At 33.8% G+C, this 20,353-nt stretch overlaps 1 protein-coding gene across 1 annotated transcript; it reads left to right on the plus strand.

Moving 5' to 3' along the window:
* Window positions 1-15,221: 15,221 nt before the first annotated feature.
* Window positions 15,222-18,920, plus strand: LOC149530545 (protein trichome birefringence-like 43). The gene is made up of 5 exons (XM_089810514.1): window positions 15,222-16,643; window positions 16,905-17,070; window positions 17,168-17,343; window positions 17,873-18,040; window positions 18,358-18,920. The coding sequence occupies exons 1-5, from the start codon at window positions 16,237-16,239 to the stop codon at window positions 18,632-18,634; spliced, it is 1,194 nt and encodes a 397-aa protein (XP_089666640.1). The 5' UTR covers window positions 15,222-16,236; the 3' UTR covers window positions 18,635-18,920.
* Window positions 18,921-20,353: the final 1,433 nt, after the last annotated feature.

Genomic DNA, 20,353 nt, shown 5'->3' on the forward strand with positions numbered 1-20,353 from the left:
CTTCCTAGTATAGAAAAATCATGGCCCAAATCAAGCATACAATCACAGAGCTTAGTGACCTTGACCTTAAGATCATTATAGGGTTCTATGAAAGACTGGGAAGGCTGCATAGAACTAGCCTGTGGCTGACATAGAGAATGAGAGGGTTGGGGAATAATCTCTTCATGATATGAGGGGGAATAGTAGTTATTTCTATGAAATGGGTCCTTGTTAGAGCTTCATAAAAAACTACAATTTCATAGAAAATCTTGAAAATCACAAAAGATCAAGGTTGATCTTTACATACCAACACTATGTCTATTTGAAACTAGAAGATGTCCACTAGATTCACCATGATGTTTGATTGAATGCATCCAAAGGCTAATTTTATTGAGAATAACACCCAAATTCTTAATGGATCAAGATCAACTAGCTAACTAATAGACTTATGTAGTTGAATCTTCTTGTCCCATCAGGTGTGCCAAAATCTATTGACACAAATGCTTGCACCCTTTCTTGAGGGAATGCATCTTAGGAAACCTTGTGTAACATGGAAACAACCTCCAAGCTATGGGACTTGAATTATGAGGTTGAGTTTCCAGAGAAGGTCATCTTCCTTTACTATCAAGGTGCACCTAACTACACTTCGAGAGGAAAAGGGAAAAGGAGAACATGAAAGAAAATCTACCTACTCTAACCTAAGGGGTGTGTTGAAATTTGATTGAAAAGATCATTGTTGAAGAGAGATTAATCAAAGAGGGATATTGTTGAAGAAGACTATGTGTTTCAATCATTATTTTGTCACTGATGTCAAACCTACTATTTGCTAGTAAGACAATTGCTTATAAGATTCAAGTACTATCACTTAGTTGATTGATGAAGAGGATTTGATCAATAAGAAGTAACAATAGAACCTAGAGGAAAGAGTTATGATTATTTAAAGAAGTACAAGGATCAGTTAAGATAGTGATGATATGATGTTTTGATAATCTACTTAAAGTTACAAATGTTGCCTACACTAAGAAAGTTTAGAAAAAACAAGTTACATAAAGTTTGTTTTCCAAGCTTGACCAAGTGGATAGTAGGTGCCAAGCAAAGTTAGTGCAAGCTGAGCATAAAGTTAGTTGGAGCCGAGTGAAAGAAAATTCTAGTGGATACCAAGCAAGACAATTGATGCCAAGAAAACTTTAGTTGATGTCGAGCATCAATAAACTTTAGTTGATGTTGAGTGATTTTATAGTTGATGTCGAGCAACACAATATGTGCTAAGCATCAGAAGGTTGATAATGCCAAGCTCCTGCATTATGCTAAGGATTGAAGATTCACTAAATCTAAGCTAACAATTTTTTTTTCTTGAAACTTGTGAACCAGGAGGAAGATAAGGTTGATGAGTTGGTGGCACAAAAATTGATGTAAACCATTTTTTAGGTGAATCCAAATGGATTCTAGGAGAAGTTTCTAGAAGAGATATAAGATATGGGGTAGATACATTTTATCCTACCTAATCAATCTGAACCCTAAATTTTGATGATGGAAAATGAGTAGGAAAATATCATAATTTCCTATTTATAGGAATATCTCATCATACAGCAAAAATTTTAATGTGCGAGAACCTAAGGAAGAGAAGGAGTTAAGGGTTTTGCTTCATTAAGTGATCCAAGAGAAGAGTCTACAATGACATGTTAAGAAAGAAGGCTTAAGGAGATGAATGCTTGAAGGGTGAACAAGATGTCAAAGCTACAAAGTATGAAGGCCAAGCAGAATTGAGAACTGAATAGAGATCTAAAATATGCAAGAGAAGTTGTAAGTTGTATCAAATCAAAGCTCTACTATTACTCTCTAACAATTGTATCAATCTAGGGTAAATCCTTTGGATTAAGGTTGACCTAACAATCATTTATAAATCCTTTAACCAGGTGGCATTCCAAGTGAATGGCCTAAAGTCCTCTAATAAGGCTCACTTCTAACAGGCTGATTGAAATTCCTTAATCGGGTCACATTCAACAAGGTGTATTTGAACCTTTAACAAGGTTGCCCTTTCATAGGACATCACTTCAGAAGAGTGAAAAGGAGTAGCATGTTACTAGTGGTTTTTTCCAAATTGGCTTTCTACATAAATCATTGTATCAAGTGTGTTAATGAATCTATTATGTTTCATGCCTTACATTTCTACAAGTTGATTTGATAGTAACATACAAGTTTTAGTGATTGCATAATGGATGCATGCATGGGTATGAATGTTTTATGGGTTCACTAAGCTATGAAAAGTTTTATTTATACATTTGGACCTTTGATAATTGATTCACCCCCCTTAGTTATTCTAAAGTATTCCAACAATTGTATCAGAGCCATCTGCTTAAGAGGACTAGTTTCAAGGTACTAGAAGCATAAAGATCGAGATGTCTAAAAGAGAAGTACCCAAGCTCGATAGAGATAACTTTCCTACATGGAAAAGTTTTATGAAGCTATGCCTTGGAGGACTTGGAGATCATGCACAATCTACCATTTAAGTGCAACATGTTGATCTAGTTGGAGCCCTAACTATTGAAGATATGAAGAAGAAGAAAGAACACAATCAAGCGATGTTGGAGATTGCTTGTACCCTAAGCTATGCCAAATTTGATGATTTCAAAGGACTTGATAGTGCAAAGAAAATGTGGGATGCCCTAGCCACCACCTATAAAGGAGAAAAAAATGTTCAACGAGCCAAATCTGAAAGTCTTAGAGGTAAGTTTGATGATATGAGAATGGAAGAAGGTGAAAATATTGCTCAATATGGTGCTAGAATAAAAGAAGTTGTTAGTGCAATAAGTGGAGCTAGTGGTCATATAGATGATGATAATGGATTAAGCAAAGTCTTGAGAATATTACTACCTATTTATGCTTTTAGAGTTTCTACAATTCAAGAACAGAGATGTATTCCAAGAAATGATTTAACCCTTGAAGGTCTAGTAGGTATACTCACTGCTTTTGAGCTATCTAACTTTGATAATTACAAACCTGAGAATCTTGAATCTACTTTCAAAGCTAAGTTGTTATTCAAGGACTCTAATGAGGTGAATCAAAAGAAGAAGAAGAGAAAGATAGGATATGTATCCAGTGATAGTGATATAGATGAGGAGGATGTTGAATACTTGGAAGCATTACTGGAAAAAATATTTCATAGAGGTAAAGGCAAGTTCAAAGGTAAGTTACCCATCATTTGTTTCAATTGCAATGAGGTTGGTCATATTGTTGCAAGATGTACACAGAAGAAGAACTATAGAGGAAGTGACAAGTACAAGATTAGAAGAGAAGATGACAATAAATATTACAAAGACAAAGGCAAGAAGGCATGCTAAATTGCTAAAAAGGAAACCAGGGATGATTCTGATGAACATGATGATGAAGTGGTGTATGTTGCAATGAAGGAAGAATTCGATGAAGATGAGGCAACTGCACTTGTGACTTTTGTGAGAAAAAATGATAGATGGATCATTGACAATGGATGCTCACATCACATGACTAGAGACAAAAGTAAGTTCATTACCTTAAATTGTTATGATGGAAATAGTGTAAGATTTGGTAATGATGCATCATGTTTGATAAAAGGAAAAGGTTATATCAAACTCATAGATAAGATTTCATGTGATAATACTTACTATGTTGAAGGACTAAACTATAACTTGTTGAGTGTGTCACAATAGAAAAATTTGGGATGCAAGGTTGAATTTTTAAACAAGACTACTAAGACATATGACACAAATGGGAAATTGATTGGAAAAGGTGATCAAACTAGGAGTAATCTATTCTATCTTGATATAGAGGATGCTACTTGTCTTGTTGTAAAATTTGATGATGTATGGCTTTGGCACAAGAGGTTATGTCATGTCAACTTTGGTAACTTGGTTAGTATCAGTAACATGAAGAAAGTTAGAGGTTTACCTAAGTTGAAGAAACCTGATATTGTAGTGTGCAAACAATGTCATCTAGGCAAAATGATAAAGTCAAGCTTTAAGAGTAAAGCTTATACCTCTAAAGAAGACCAATTGAAGTGCAAAGCTACAAGGGAGATAAATACATAATGCTATTTGTTGATGATTACTCTAGGATGATGACAATTATATTTTTGAAACAAAATTTGATACTTTTCAAATGTTTAGGTGGTACTTGGCAAGAGTTGAGAAAGAAACAGGTAAAAGTCTGAAATGCTTGAGATCTGGTAAAGGAGGAGAATTCACATCAAATGCATTCGAGATGTTCTGTAATGACAAAGGAATCAAAAGACAGACATCTACCCCTAGGACCCTTCCACAAAATGGGATTGCTAAAAGGAGAAACCAATCTATAATGGACTATTCTAGAACACTCATGATGGCAAAGAATGTTGCTCTGAAATATTGGAGAGAAGTTGTAAGTACTACTGTATATACCTTGAATCGTGTGCAAATAAAGAAAGGTACTCATTCAACACCTTTTGAACTATGGTATAGATATCCACCCAATATAAAATACTTTAAGGTATTTAGAAGTAAGTGTTACATTCTTAAAGATGTTAGGAATGGAAAGCTTGATGCAAAAAGTGAAGAAGATATATTCCTTGGATACTCCATAAGAAGCAAAGCTTACAAGTGTTTAAATACTAACACTAACAAAATTGTAGAAAGTGCAAATGTGAATTTTGATGAATATAAAGAGGTACATGAGGCTGAATCCATGAAAAAGATAGAAGAATAAAAATTATTTGTATACTTTTATGAAGGAATGCCTACTGAAGAAGATGTTGCAAATCAAGCTACAAACCAACATCAAGTTTCAGTGACTGTCGAGTCACATCCTGTGAATGTCGAGTTGTACTTAGGAACCAAACTACATTCAAATGTTGAGTTATAGAATGAAGATGCATATTTTAATTTTGAGATTAGTACACATGAAAGAGATGTTGAGATACCTTATAGAGATGTACACAGTGGTTTTGAAGCTGAAAGACAAAATGAAGAAACAACAGTTGACCCAAGATTGTCCAAATATGTCAAAAGACATCATCCTGTTGATCAAATCATTGGAGATAAAGATGTTAGGCCAATGACAATAAATAGATTGAGAAGTGAATCATGTTTGCTAAGTGTGAAGGAACCCAAAATAGTGAAAGATGCATTAGAGGATGTGGACTGGTACAAAGCCATGGAAGAAGAGATTAAACAGATAGAGAAGAACATAACATGGAGTCTAGTTCCTAGACCAGAAGATAAAAATATGATTGGTAGTAAGTGGGTATTCAGAAATAAGCTAGATGAAAATTGTGAAGTCATAAGAAACAAAGAAAGATTAGTCTACAAGGGATATGCATAGGAAGAAGGAATTGACTATGGGGAGACATTTTCTCATGTTGCAAGAATGGAAGGAGTAAGAACTCTACTTTCTTTTGCTGCATACAAAGGTTTTAAAGTTTATCATATGGATATTAAATTTGCATTTCTGAATGGCATATTAGAAGAAGAATTTTACATAGAACAACCAGAAGTTTTTGTTGATGATAGAAATAAGAACATGTTATGTAGACTGCACAAAACTCTATATGGTTTCAAACAAGCACCAAGACCATGATATGAGACACTTCATACTTATCTTGTGAAGATTGGATTTGAAAGGACTGATGATAATAACAATCTGTACATAAAGACAAAGAAAGGAAAAGGTATTTTGCTATCTAAAATATTTGTTGATGATATCATATTTGGAGGGCAAGATGCTTTATGTAAGGATTTTGCAAATTAGATGAAGCAAGAATTTGAAATGTCTATGTTTGGAGAGATCAATTTTTTTGTGGGATTACAAGTATATCAGATGAAGTATGGTAGATATATCACTCAGTCAAAGTATGTCAAAGAAATATTGAAAACTTTTAGATTAGAGGATTCCAAACAAGTAAGTACACCTATGGTGATAGGACACAAGTTGTCAAAGAATGATGGTTCTCCTCAGTTGAATCAAACATTATACATGTCTATGATTGGAAAATTGTAATATGTAATACATAGTAGACCTAATATTGCATTATCTGTAGGGATAGTTGCAATATTCTCTGCTAATCCCAAGGAGAATCATTTAATGGTTGTGAAGAGAATAATGAGTTATCTAAAAGGAATAGAAGAGTTTGGTCTACACTACAAGAAGAATGAGAAGTTTGAATTGAGAGCCTACACTGATGCAAATTGGGCTGGAAACATTGATGACAGAAAGAGCACTAGTGGAGGAGCATTTTTCTTAGGCAAGAGACTAGTTACATGGACTAGAAAGAAACAAAGTTGTACTTCACAATCCACTACTAAAGTTGAATATGTTGTTGCTATTGTAAACTGCACAAACATTGTATGGATCAAACAACTATTCAAAGGAATGAAGGAAGAAATCATAGAACCAGTGATATTTTATTAGGATAATACAAGTGTCATCAATATATCAAAGAATCCAGTGATGCACACAAAGACAAAGCACATTGAAATCAAGTATCATTACTTGAGAGAGTTAATTCAAGACAAAGAGGTGAAGATGGAATATGTTAACTCAAAGGAACAAATTATTGATATCTTCACAAAACCATTACCTAGGGATGCTCATGAGTATCTAAGAGATAAATTTGGGGTGATACCCCTATCAAAAGCTAAGTAACAAAAGGACTACTCTTCATCAAACAAGTTGATATTCATATGTCATAAAATGATGTAGAGGAACTTACTTTAGGAGCTATCTAAAGTAATCACAAAGCTAAAACTTCAAATTGGTCACAAGCAAGGTGACAAAGGGAGAAATTGAAGAAACTACAAAAGCTTATATCTACATATTTTAAGATGACAAGTTTTGGGTGTATGTCTTTGGCATTGTTGTCAAAGAGGGAGAAAGTACATTAAACTGATCATCATCAGAAAGGGAGATATACTAATTAGAAAGGGAAAGTACATTACACTGATCATCATAAGAGGGAGAAAGTATAATCAGAGAAAGATATCAAGAGTCGAGTTAGAATAGAGAAAGGAGATATTGATTAGAGAGCCAAAATGTATAATCATAGAGGGAGAAATCCTAATCTATCTAGTAAGAAGGAGATACAAGAAGGAACTCAAAGGGAGTTATAAGAAAGAGTTTTTTAACCTAATCAGAAGATGGAAATTGCTGATAGAGGGGAAAAAATTTATACAAGTTTTATTTTTGGTATTGTCTTACTATTTTAACCTTGTTAGTTTGTTTGAACAAGATGTTCATCATTTGATTGACTTGGTTGATTAGTTTGGTTTTCCATCAATGCCAAAGAAAAAGATCATTGATGAAGAGAGATTAATCAAAAAGGGAGATTATTGAAGAAGATTATGTGTTTCAATCATTGTTTTGTGACTGATTTTAAACCTGCTATTTGTTGGTAAGAAAATTTCTTATAAGATTCAAGTATTATCACTTAGTTGATTGATGAAGAGTATTTGATCAATAAGAGGTAAAAATAGCACCTAGAGGAAAGGTTGACTTATGATTATGTAATGAAGTACAAGGATCAGTTAAGATAGTGATGACATGATGTATTGATAACCTACTTAAGGTTACAAATGTTGGCTACACTAAGAGAGTTTAGAAGAATAAGTAAAACAAATTTTGTTTGCCAAGCTTGACCAAGTGGATAGTAGGTGCCCACAAAAGTTAGTGCAAGTTGAGCATAAACTCAGTTGGAGCCGAGTGAAATAAAATTATAGTGGATGTCAAGCAAAGTTAAGTTGATGCCAAGCATCAGTAAACTTTAGTTGATGCTGAGTGATTTTATAGTTGATGTTGAGCAACAGAGTATGTGCTGAGCATCAGAAGGTTGATAATGTCGAGCTACTACATTATGTTAAAAATTGAAGATTCATTGAATCTAAGCTAACAAGTTTATTTTCTTGAAACTTGTGAACTAGGAGGAAGATAAGGTTGATGAGCTGGTGGCATAGAACTTGATGTAAACCATTTTTTAGGTGAATTCAAATGGATTCTAGGAGAAATTTCTAGAAGAGATACAAGATATGTGATAGATACATTTTATCCTACCTAATCTATCTGAACCCTAAATTTTGACAATGGAAAATGAGCGAGGAAATATCCTAATTTCCTATTTATAGGAATATCTAGTCATGAAGCAAAATTTGTCATGTGCAGGAACCTAAGGAAGAGAAGGAGTTAAGTGTTTTGGTTCATTAAGTGACCCAAGAGAAGAGTTTGCAATGGCATGTTAAGAAAGAAGACTTAAGGAGATGAATGCTTGAAGGGTGAACAAGTTGTCAAAGCTACAAAGTATGAAGGCCAAGTAGAATTAAGGACTAAATAGAGATCTAAAATTTGTAAGAGAAGTTGTAAGTTGTATCTGATCAAAGCTCTATTGTTACTCTCTAACAATTGTATTAGTCTAGGGTAAATCCTTTGGATTAAGGTTGACCTAACAATCATTTATAAATCCTTTAACTGGGTGGCATTCTAAGTGAATGGCCTAAAGTCCTCTAACAAGGTTCACTTCTAATAGGGTGATTAAAATTCCTTAACCGTGTCAGATTTAATAGTGTGTATTGTAACCTTTAACAGAGTTGGCCTTTCATAGGGCATTACTTCAAAAGAGTGAAAAGAAGTAGCATATTACTGGTGTTTTTTCCCAAATTGGGTTTCCACATAAATCATTATGTCAAGAGTCTTGATGAATTTGTTATGTTTCATGCTTTACATTTTTGCAAGTTGATTTGACAGTAATATAAAAATTTTAGTGATTGCATAATCTTATGGATGCATGCATGGGTATGAATGCTATATGGGTTTACTAAGTTGTGAAAATTTTTATTTATACATTTGGACCTTGGATAATTGATCCACCCCCCCACACCCCCCCCACCTGCCCCCCCCTATTATTCTAAGTATTCCAACAAGGTAATGCACCAAAATAGAGTGTTCGATCCTATCTCTGCCCATACATGTGCACTTGAACTATTATGATACCAAAAGATATAAAAATTTAGACTTGTTTAAATCTAACAATCACATGTAGATCGTATAACTAGATAAATGACTCAAGGAAGAAGAGATCTGCTATATATATCATTCATAGGTCAAAAGATACAATCATGGAAATTGCAAACAACCACAAAACATTGAAGAGAGGCAAATAGATCTTGCACAGTACATCAATGGTTGAAGGAGATAAGACAGAATACCATGAATAGTCCAGAGGCAAATGGAATTTACAATGCACAAGCCAAAGCATGCCAAGGAAAAAAGAGAAGAACTAACCCTAAGAAAGAATTACAACCTTGCCTTTTATAGTTCGAGCATAACCAAGATAACTTTGAAAAGAAGCCAAGTTCAACCACCAAAATTAAAGTTGGAGAGAAAAAACATATAGATCTGGAGAAATTTTTATCTTAGCACAGATTCAGATGCAATGAAATCCAATATTTCACACAAAATAAAGCTCTCAAAAGACATTAATGACACCATTTAATCATTCTGACCAAGCAGATGGATAAAATCAGATGGTGGAGAGATGTCCTTTATTGTTTCTAGCCCTGCATTCATTCGGGAGTGGTTGAGATTGATCAAGAAGATTAGATCACACAAGAAAACCATATCTTTCTCCTTCTTGGTTTGACAAATCAAAAAAAGTCAACAGGTCAACTGAGTCATGCAACTATAATGAGCCATGTGGACTAATGGCTTTATTTTCCTCCACCTCCCTATAAAGTCTTCATGGGTTGACCACCTCGTTAGGATTACTAATTGCCTGCCCTTTAAAACTTAATTGCAACTGCCCAAGAAACTACCAACTTAACCATCGTTGCTAGCTATTTACCTTTCTAACTAGGTCTGCAAGGACATGTGTCTTCAAGGCATTTCCCCACATTACCTAAAGATCGAGCAATTCCATAATGTGGAAAAGCATCGATCATCAATCACTGAATGATCGATGATCATGAAAGACTTGAAGTTATTACTGTAATTTCCCTTAAAACCTTCTAGCCCATTGAACACTCAACACCCACCTCAACAACCCCTAGAATAATTGACCCCACATGTCCATGCATCAAAAACTCACTTCCCCGCATTGTCAAAAACTCTAACAAAATACAAAATGCAAAAAAGTGACAACCAATCAAAATCCATTGAATGCCAACTTAGTCGACATGTCAGCATAGTCAAAAGACAACCCATTGAAGAATCTAGACTCACAATACCACATGTCACAATGTCGCTATGTCGCTATAACTAAAGATTGATTATTTTCCCATAGTAACATAATGAGATACATTGATCTTCCTCCATCCGATAATAAAACATAAACTGGCCCACCTCTTTGTAGAGTTAGCACCTCTACCAATGAAACAACATGATATTTCCACCATGTTCAGACACGTACACCATGGTTCTGACTAGTCAACCTTTGCAGCTCTAACAAGAATGACATCACAAAATACATGTGTTAAGCCATCACTATGTCACATAAAATAACTCCCTCACATCTCTGCATAGTGACATAATGATGACCGTAGATCATCTTCGATCCAGGAGGATCTAATGATGGATGAAACATGTGGTCCACCTTTTAAAACTATCAATACACTGACTAACCAAAAGCCTTATGTATGCCAACTCAGCTGAAAACTTTACTTTTTCTATGGCCCACAAAGAGAAACGAACCCTAATGCCACATGACAGTGAGGCACTTTTCCACATTCCTTAAAGTTCATTCATCTTGATAAAGTAGGAAAGCGCCCGCCATCAATCTATCCAAGATTTGACGGTCTAGAAAGTTGCGGGCCCATGGAAATAAACTTAGGAATATATGGAAATATAATAAGGTTTTAATTTCATTTGTTTCATATTTCCATTGGCATTTGAATATTTACATATTGGGAAGTGATCGTTGGGTGGGTTGAGGCAATTAAATTCATTTTTTTTGGTGAGGGGGCATTTTTGGCTAACAATTGTTCAGACACCTACCAAGGCAGAAAACACACTACAAGCAAGTACTTCAAGGTCACCTCTTGAAGCACTTATCCCAAAACTACCACAAGATGTTTGAAGGTAACATGGATATACATAAATATCTTAAAGTAACAAAATTTACAATTGGGAAGATAATGCAAGAGATTGGCAAGAGAAGTAAGAGTGCATTAGGCGCACTTAAAAATATGATAGAGAAGATGAAAAATACCATTCAAGTGCAGATCAAAGAGCTTGATGTAGGGGAAAAAAAGAGAAAATAATGGTAGAATTTTATAAGAAGTTTCCTACATAAGTGGAGGTTGCAGTAGTAAAGACACAAACTACACATGATACAAATTTATTAAGTGTTGTATGTAACAATATCACTAGAGACTTATCAGTTCTTCATACTTGTATCAAGGAATTATGGAGATGTTTACAAGAAGGAAAGGGATTATATGGAAAATGTGCTCTATCATTTGATCATACTCAAGACATTCAAAAAGAGATCAAGGACAAGGAGACATAACTGAAAAGCATTGTGGATGAATTAAAAGATCCAAATGTATAGATTACTAATCTAGAGAGAAGAATAAGAGATACCCATGATGAGATGGGGCTACTGGAATTGTAGAAGGAGAGAACATGAAGAAGGTTTCATTGTTAAAGGAACACCTTACATTAGAAATTGATCATGGTAGATTAACGAATGCACATATGCAAAACGATCTTATGATAGATTGATATATTCTTATCTTAATGCAGTTGAGTTAGCATCATTTGTCTTATGTGCATTGATCAATATATCTGAGGAAATCAAGGACATATAGGAGAAGGAGTTCAGTAGCCCAAAGCTAAATTTTGGAGAAAGCATGACACTCATGAACATCCAATAAGCATGAAGGAAAAGGTAACAAAATTGTGACATGTATATAGACTTTGACTCACCTTTGCCACTGATGTCAAAGAGGGAGAGTGTTGAATTAAAAAATTGTCAAGTGTAAGGAGTTATAAGTAAAATAAAATGGTATATTGAAGATGGTGCATAATTTTTAAATTTTCACAAGACCATAAGTTTGAAGATTTTTTGTAACTTAGCCAATTTTATCGTATGTTGCCTTCAATGCAAAAGGGGTAGATCATTGGAAAATTTGGCTAAAAGGGTGTATACAAATGATATAGGATTTTAATTTATGGAAATATACACCTACTATGAAGAGGAAAAAAACATGTTATGAAGTTTTGGACACTTGGAATTAGAAATTTGTTTAAGTATTATTCAAGAAAGCAATAAATAGTTGGAGTATTTTGTTTAGTGCACTCCACAAGATGTATTTCAACATGTGCATAGTTAAGAGAAGATAGAAAGGGCAATGTAGAACATGTCTACAAGAGTATTAAAGATTTGGAGAGGTACGAACAAATTTATGGACATTGTTTCCAAGTACAGGTTATGATAGGCATAATAGAGAAGATGACAAAGTAAATGCATTTTGGTTAAGGGATTGTTTTGTTTTACCAAAACAATGACTTGACAAGGTTGGTATGACATCCTAGATGTTAATCTACAGGTGCCAAAAGATAATTCAATAGATTTAGCAAACTATCAAGCAACACGACTGAAATAATGAAATATTTTGGCATAAAGAAAGACACTTTTGTTTGTAATAAGTGTGGTATTTTATTGTAATGATATAATGTTTTGAATGTGAAATTTCTATGATTAATATTGATGTGAGCTTGATGACAGTATGGTATGGTATAGATGTATGATCAATTTTGTGAAGAAGAACACAAAGGACAAATTAGATATTAAAGATATCAACATTATCGAAAAAGTTTTATGTATCTATACCTTTTGTATACAAATTGTACTATTCTATATGCATGTTTGGGAAGTGGGCTAAGCTTTCTAGTTGTATTGTAATACCAACACCTAATAGGATCAAGGCTTCAAACAAGACCTAGTCCTCTAACAAGGACATATACACTATAAAAATGTAATAGACTCCTAGCAGGGCCAATATCTTTCACAAGATAGTTTTGATTAGTGGATTATTTTATGGGTACTATCCCCATCGAGGTTTTCCATTGGTTAGGGTTTCCCTAGTTAACAAATAATAATGTTATGAGCTACATTGTCTTATGGTTATGTTTTCTTTTTAGTTTGATTATTTATGCAAGTTTAAAGGTTGTTAAAGATATCCATAGTTGGGAAAAAGTTTTTAGATTCACCCCCAACCCCCACCCCTCTTAGTATTCCCTATTTCTAACAACTTTGACCTAGAATAGGTTTAGTGGTGTTATTGTTGGGACATTGCACATTTTGTATTTATCTTGGTCATAAGATTTGTTAGTCAATGAATACTATTGTAGATAATGGTATGGAAGGATATTGCTCCTTTTTCTTCTATTTAAATGTCATAATGTCTAGGCTTGGTTGTTGGCTTCTGTGTGAACATTTTGGTTTTGTTTGGGTTTTAGGGATAGTTGTTCTGTCGATTTAGCATACACAATACTGTGTAATGGATGCTCTAGGGTAAATCTTACTAGTTGGAATATAATGCTATAGATTAGAAGTGGCTATGCTTTATGGTCATATTAAGTTGTTCAAGAGCATTCTTTTGGTCAACATTTCTTCCTATGTAATCAACAATATATATATTTATATAAAAGCATTGTGCCTTTTGCTTAAAAACACAATTATAACTTTGAATTATGAATTAACTTTATTAATTATTTTTGTTATAATTATAATTAGATAAATTATATATATTTTTTAAAAATTCTATATTATAAGTGTAATATTTATATTATATGATAATATAACACATAAACTTGAATAAATTTCTATATTAGATATCATTTAATATATTTTATAAACATAAATACATAAGATAATGCAATATATATTCTATTATTTATATTTAAAAATAACTTATCTATACATACATACATATACATATGTATACATATACATATACCTATATATACATATATATACATATAGGTGTGTGTGTGTGTTGAAGTCGATGAAAGATCAACCCCACAACTTCCAAGAATCATCTGCATGCAAACACCTATTACAGAAGATAGAAGCAAAAAGCTATGGAGGCAAAAATTGTCAGATCCATAGATGAGACATTCTTGATGAGCGAAAAAGTAGATTGTTATAATCGACAATGAATTAATCTCAATCCTCAACTAGTGTTTGCAATGAGAGATCGTCCTTATAAAGGAGATCAAAACCCTAAAAAGGTCTAACCTAGGTTGCATCAAAATAATTGATAAAAGAAATTAATTATTAGATGCCTAAAGTTTAGCTTAAGTAGACTAGAGTTAATTAGAAAATATCTAATTACTCTAACAATATATGTACACACACACACACACACACACACACACACACACACACACACACACACACATGTATGTATATATATGTATTAATGTATGTACAAATAAATACTTCTTACTATTTATCTCTATATCACCCTCTCTTCCTCTTTATATGTCTTTTTATATACATACACACACCTCTCTCTATTATTCTATCTACATTGCCCCCTCTCCCCTCTTGCCCCATCTTCATATTTAACTCTATGTTCTACACGTCTCCCTTTCTCTCACATGTTCTCTCTTCCTTTATCCATGGGTCTCTTAACTTCTATCTCTATCTCATTATCTCTCCATCTTTGTATTCATCCATGTACTTCTATTCATCACATCCTATCTCCATATTTACTCTTTCTCTCTCTTCCTCTTTCATTTTATCCTTAACTCTCCCTCTCTACGTATTTATCTCTTCCACCTATATCTACCCTTCCCCTCCCCCCTCTCTCTCACCCTCATTCAATAATAGAATTTGAATATGAAGAAGTTTTGTTTATGTTATGCTAAGATTCTTATAATTTGACCCATAATTACTTTGAAGATATTCAATTCTCCTTTGAAATCTTTAATGACACACAAATGACCATTTGATAAATACATCACCCATTTATTTCATGAACTACTAAAATATATACAAAACATTTTTTAAAAAAATTTAAAAATTATATAAAAAATGTGAATACTAGTACTCATTTATCTTTCAATAAATACATAAATTACTATATATTAATTATTTACCAACTAAACAACACAAACTATTATCCCAATATTACATAGTTTCTATTTCATGCTATTATGCTATTAATTAATTAAGAGCATTTAATCCGCTTTCTAACAGTGCATTGCTCTCTAACAGAAGTTCTTCTCCCTCAGATTTCATTGCTGCAGGTTTAACTCCCTTGTATGTCAGTAGGTACTCGTAATGTTATTCTGCCCTTCCAATGTGACGATTTTTACCCTCTTTAAGTTGATTTGTTCATCTGTCCTCTTTTTAGCCTTAGCTTTATAATTGATTAGCGTATACATCTCGAATCAGTTATATCAATTTCATCTTCATCCGAGACTGCTTCTTCAGAGGCATAATTTAGGGCGATGAATTTCCTTGGGGAACTTGGAGACGTATTGCTGTTCGTGGTTTGGACCAGATGGGAGGATTCTCCTTTCTTCTCAATTCCATCCATCCCAGTTTCTTCTCTAGTTTCTGAAAACCTATCCAGGATATGTTCCACAACAAGTTTCGGTAATTTCTCTTTCCAAATCTGTTTCGATTTCTTAGGGCAAGAACTTCACCAATGTTTTTGCCTCTGCACGAAGAGCAATAGAACTTTCTTTCTTCAATCTCTATCCAGTGTCGTCATTTACCAGATGGGGTTTCAATGAATATCTTTGTTTTAAGATGTCTTCAATGAATACATTTCTCAACCATTGCGTAAATGAGAGAATTGCAGTTTAGGGTTTAAATCAGGACCATTTAACTTTTGCCAACCGTTCTCAAACAATTTTCTTTCCAATATATTGTAGGGCAAAGTGGAAGGAAATCTTCCTTCTGTTCTGCTCCATTGATTCCGTTTCCTTTCCGTAATGTTCGTCTTGCTTTGCTTTCGCGCCATCCGTACATGGGTTTTAATTTAGTTTTCCATAATCTAATGTTTTTAATATGTGTCATGTATTTTTTAATTGATTTACAAAAATGTTTGATTCACAATAGTTGTTCCATTGGATTATGTGTAATTTTATATTTTTAATCCATAAATCATAGGTTCTTGAAAAACTTCCATAAACTTTCATTTTCTTACCTTGTACAACTATAAAAACACACTGAACTTCCTTTGAACACCTGTGCTACCCAAATTTCAAGGTGGGGGCCAGGAAATACTGAGGTGAATAAGTTGATTGATGAGAAAAGTTAGATGCCTAAATCTAGAATTCAGCTATTTTATTCTCCATATTCGCATTGCTGGTTGCCCTAAGTCTGAACTCGCCGAACTGTCAAGTGACCATGACTGGAGCTATATAAGGATGGACCCAGTTAGAGGGAGTGAATCATTCCCCACGAAAATGATGATTCCAATTCTCACTCTTCTGCTTTGTCTCTTATCATTCAAGGATTTTCAAGTTCATGGAGACACGGAAGCAAATTGCAATTTGTTCTCTGGGAAATGGGTTCACGATTCCTCATATCCTCTGTATGATGCTTTAAAATGCCCTTACATTAGCAAAGAATTCAATTGCAAAGGAAATGGTAGACCAGACTCTGATTATCAGGGGTGGAGATGGCAGCCAAATGGCTGTGATACCCCAAGGTTAAGTCTTTCAGTATTTTGTTCTGATCTATTAGGTCACATTTTGGGAATCCTCTTTCAGTAATGGTTGAATTATAATTTCAGATTCAATTCTTTATGATTTGAGCTTTTAGATTGAATTGTGTAAAAGTTTATTTACATTCAAAAAATCGACTCACGCCATTATGGACTGTAGAGATCTAATGTTGCTATTTAAATCTTATTGAGTCATGTTTCTGATATCTTGTTTCAGTAATGGTTAGATTAGTGTTATTATTTCAGATTCAGTGCCAGAGGCTTGCTGGAGAAGCTGAGAGGGAAGAAATTAATGTTTGTTGGCGACTCTATCAGCCAAAATCAGTTTCTCTCCCTCATCTGCCTCGTCTCTAATGAGTTTCCAACTACATTCGTTCCTGGCAACAGCTTGAATAATAAATTCATTTCTACTGTAAGAAAGTAGATGGATGGATTCTGCTTTCTGGTTGACCTTGTAGGAAATTTTGATGGGTAATCAATTATTAACAAATTTGGTTAATTGTTGGCAGGAATATGGTGCTTCAATTGAGTTTTCCTGGGCTCCATTCTTGGTTGATCTCGAGACCAACAATGAAGGGAAGAGAATTCTTCACGTGGATGAGATCCAAAACTCTGCTCATTGGATAGCTGATGTTCTCATCTTTGAGTCATCTAAATGGTGGCCAGAGGTTTTGGGCACACAAAGGTATGATGAATCCCGTTCCTTCCATACTTTGAGTTCATTACTCTTTGGCAGTTTATGTTTAAAGTAGTTTAACGTTTAAAGATGGGATAATTATTTAGAAGATGCAATGTTAGTGTATAATTATAAATCGACATGTCCAATTGAATCATATCTATCTTCTCTAACTGATCTACTTCTGTGACCACACAAATTTTCTGGTAAACGAACAGATGAGCCATTCAAATCTTCCTACTTAAGTAAGGGTTTATTCCTAGGAATTTCAATTGTAATTTTTCCCTTGCAACTGAGGAATCAACATCTAATGGGTCCCAAGAAGTTCAGTTCCAACTGGCATCATTATAACTTCTTTTTGCGTGAGTTGTTTGGATGGTCAAGGGAATCAAAGATGAAACCATCATCCATATTTTCCAATGATTTGACTGCCTGATCTACCACTAATGATTAAGTTCCCAATAATTTTTTGAATTTTTTAGGTTAGGACTACTACACAATGAATATAGATCACTGAACCAAATCTCTTTATAAACAGATGGGACATGGTCATGGAAGGCAACGAAACTTATACCAACATAAAGCCACTGGTAGCTTACGGGAAGGCACTCACTACATGGGCACAATGGGTCTCTTCAAATGTGAATCCCCAAACCCTGGTCTTCTTTCGCAGCACCTCATTCAGCCATTACAACAAGCAGCGAAGGTAAAAGCAGGGCATATGCTATAACTTCATTTTTTTGCCTTTATTTTCTGTAGTTTTTTCTCCACAATTTCTGTTTCTGGATTTGATTGTGCATATTTTTTGGCATCAACTTTTTGGATCACACTCTGTGATCCATCATTAGGATCATCAACATTTATGACATCAACATTTCAGATCACACTCTATAATCCATCATCAGGATCATTCCAATCAAATGTTGATGTCAAAAAAAAAATACACAATCAAATCCAGAAACAGAAATAACATTAGAAATGGATTGTAGAATTCTGATATTATTAATGCATAGAATGTAACAGATGCGACAGTGAAAAGGAGCCCATTCAAGATCCCTCATATGACCCTCAGCCAACTGCTCATGCTGCCATACTCCAGCAAGTTCTGAGCACCACTAAATTTCCAGTAAAATTCTTCAATATCTTCCATAATTCAGCATTTCGCAAAGATGGGCACCCATCAATGTACACAACTCTTAACATTGGTGGTCCTGAGCACCAAGATTGTACACACTGGTGCTTGCCAGGGGTTCCTGATAGTTGGAATCAGCTTCTTTATGCATCCTTACTGGGGGCCTAACTGTTAAAGCTCACTGCTCATTCATTGTATCTTACTATTCCAATCTGTTCTTCATGTCTACAATCAAATTCTTCAAGAATGTGATAATTTGAAAAAAATAATCTAAATTTTCTGTGTCTGTCACTGTATGGGCCATTAATACCGTTTCTCTGTCTATCTCTGTCTCACACGAACCGTTTGTTCTGCTTACGTGTCGTCCTCCATGATTGGCCGCGGGGACTGGGTCACATGGAGGGATTCGTACGTCCGAGGGCTTCTTAATTATATAATTCATTGTTTCTTTGAAGGACTCTCTTGAATGATTGTACAGAAGATACGTGTATTATGTGGAATTAGATCTAATTATTCTGTCTTTAGTCAAAAGAACACAATGCGTGCCTTGTGATGTGATATAAGAAAAAACAAATTATTTTCTACATGTGACTTCTGCTAGTTTATGATTCGTTGGATTTTTTTAAAATTATTTTGTTAATAAAATATTATTTTTTAGCAGTATTTGTAATAGAGACGACAGGTTTCGAAGTATTGAACAAAGTAGACATATTTTAATGGAAGAAATAGGCCACTAGGTAATTAGAATCTATCATTATTATTAATTAGTAAAATGTTATTATTACTATTAATTATTAAACTGTTAATAATGTCTTGTCTTGTTTTCTTATATTTGTTGGGAAGGGAGAAAGATGACATTAAACTATGGGAAAAGTACAAGTTGTATAGGAGAGAGGATATATATATATATAGGGAGAGAGTTGTAGAAGAGTTGAAAATATCATTTGGGTATTTACAACATGGATCTTTTGAACTTAGTTCTATTTAGATATTTGTTGGGAAGGGAGAAAGATGACATTAAACTATGGGAAAAGTACAAGTTGTATAGGAGAGAGGATATATATACATAGGGAGAGAGTTGTAGAAGAGTTGAAAATATCATTTGGGTATTTACAACATGGATTTTTTGAACTTAGTTCTATTTAGATATTTGTTGGTAATAGAAAAATATGATATTAAATTATGAGAAATTTCAAATATTTATTAATGAGAGGTCTCAAATTTTTTTGAATATCTATTATTATTATGTTAATATAGTATTTGATTTTTAATATGTGTTGATAATATTGACTTATGGTATCAAATTATCAAAAATTACACAATTATAAAATATTAATAGAGGAGGGAGCAATTGTTGTTTGAATATCTATTCATGATGACTTTTTTGTAAAATATGTTGGTAATAGGGAAAGAGGGTATCAAACTATTGAAAATAACCAATATTTATAAGGAAGAGGTCAATAGTAAGGCAAGCTCCAATTGTTGGTATATTACTTGTAGTTATATGATTTAGTCTTGCAATATTTTATATCATTAATAATTAACCTACATTATAATTAATAAATAAATTAAATATTAGTTATTTTAGTCTTTGCCTAGTTTTGTGTTGATGTTGCCAATAGTAAACCCTTTCCAAATTTATTATGCTGAAATTTAAATGGGTCAAATGGACCTAAGCTTTACTTTATGAGAATGTCACATTATACTATCAAAGATGTGCTAAGAAGGGACACAATATGGTAAACTGCAAAGCTCCATCGCCAAAGGAACCTAAGTTGAAGGAAAACTGCTCCTCCCTTGTGGCTCCTAGGACGTGAGCGTTGAGAAACCCAAATCACAAGGAGGTAGAAGAATTCCCTTTTAAGGAGGCACTCATAGATTTGAAGA

This window comes from Cupressus sempervirens, chromosome 11 (genome assembly GCF_028749045.1).
Source record: "Cupressus sempervirens isolate cs-2001-9-10 chromosome 11, ASM2874904v1, whole genome shotgun sequence".
Lineage (NCBI taxonomy): Eukaryota > Viridiplantae > Streptophyta > Pinopsida > Cupressales > Cupressaceae > Cupressus > Cupressus sempervirens.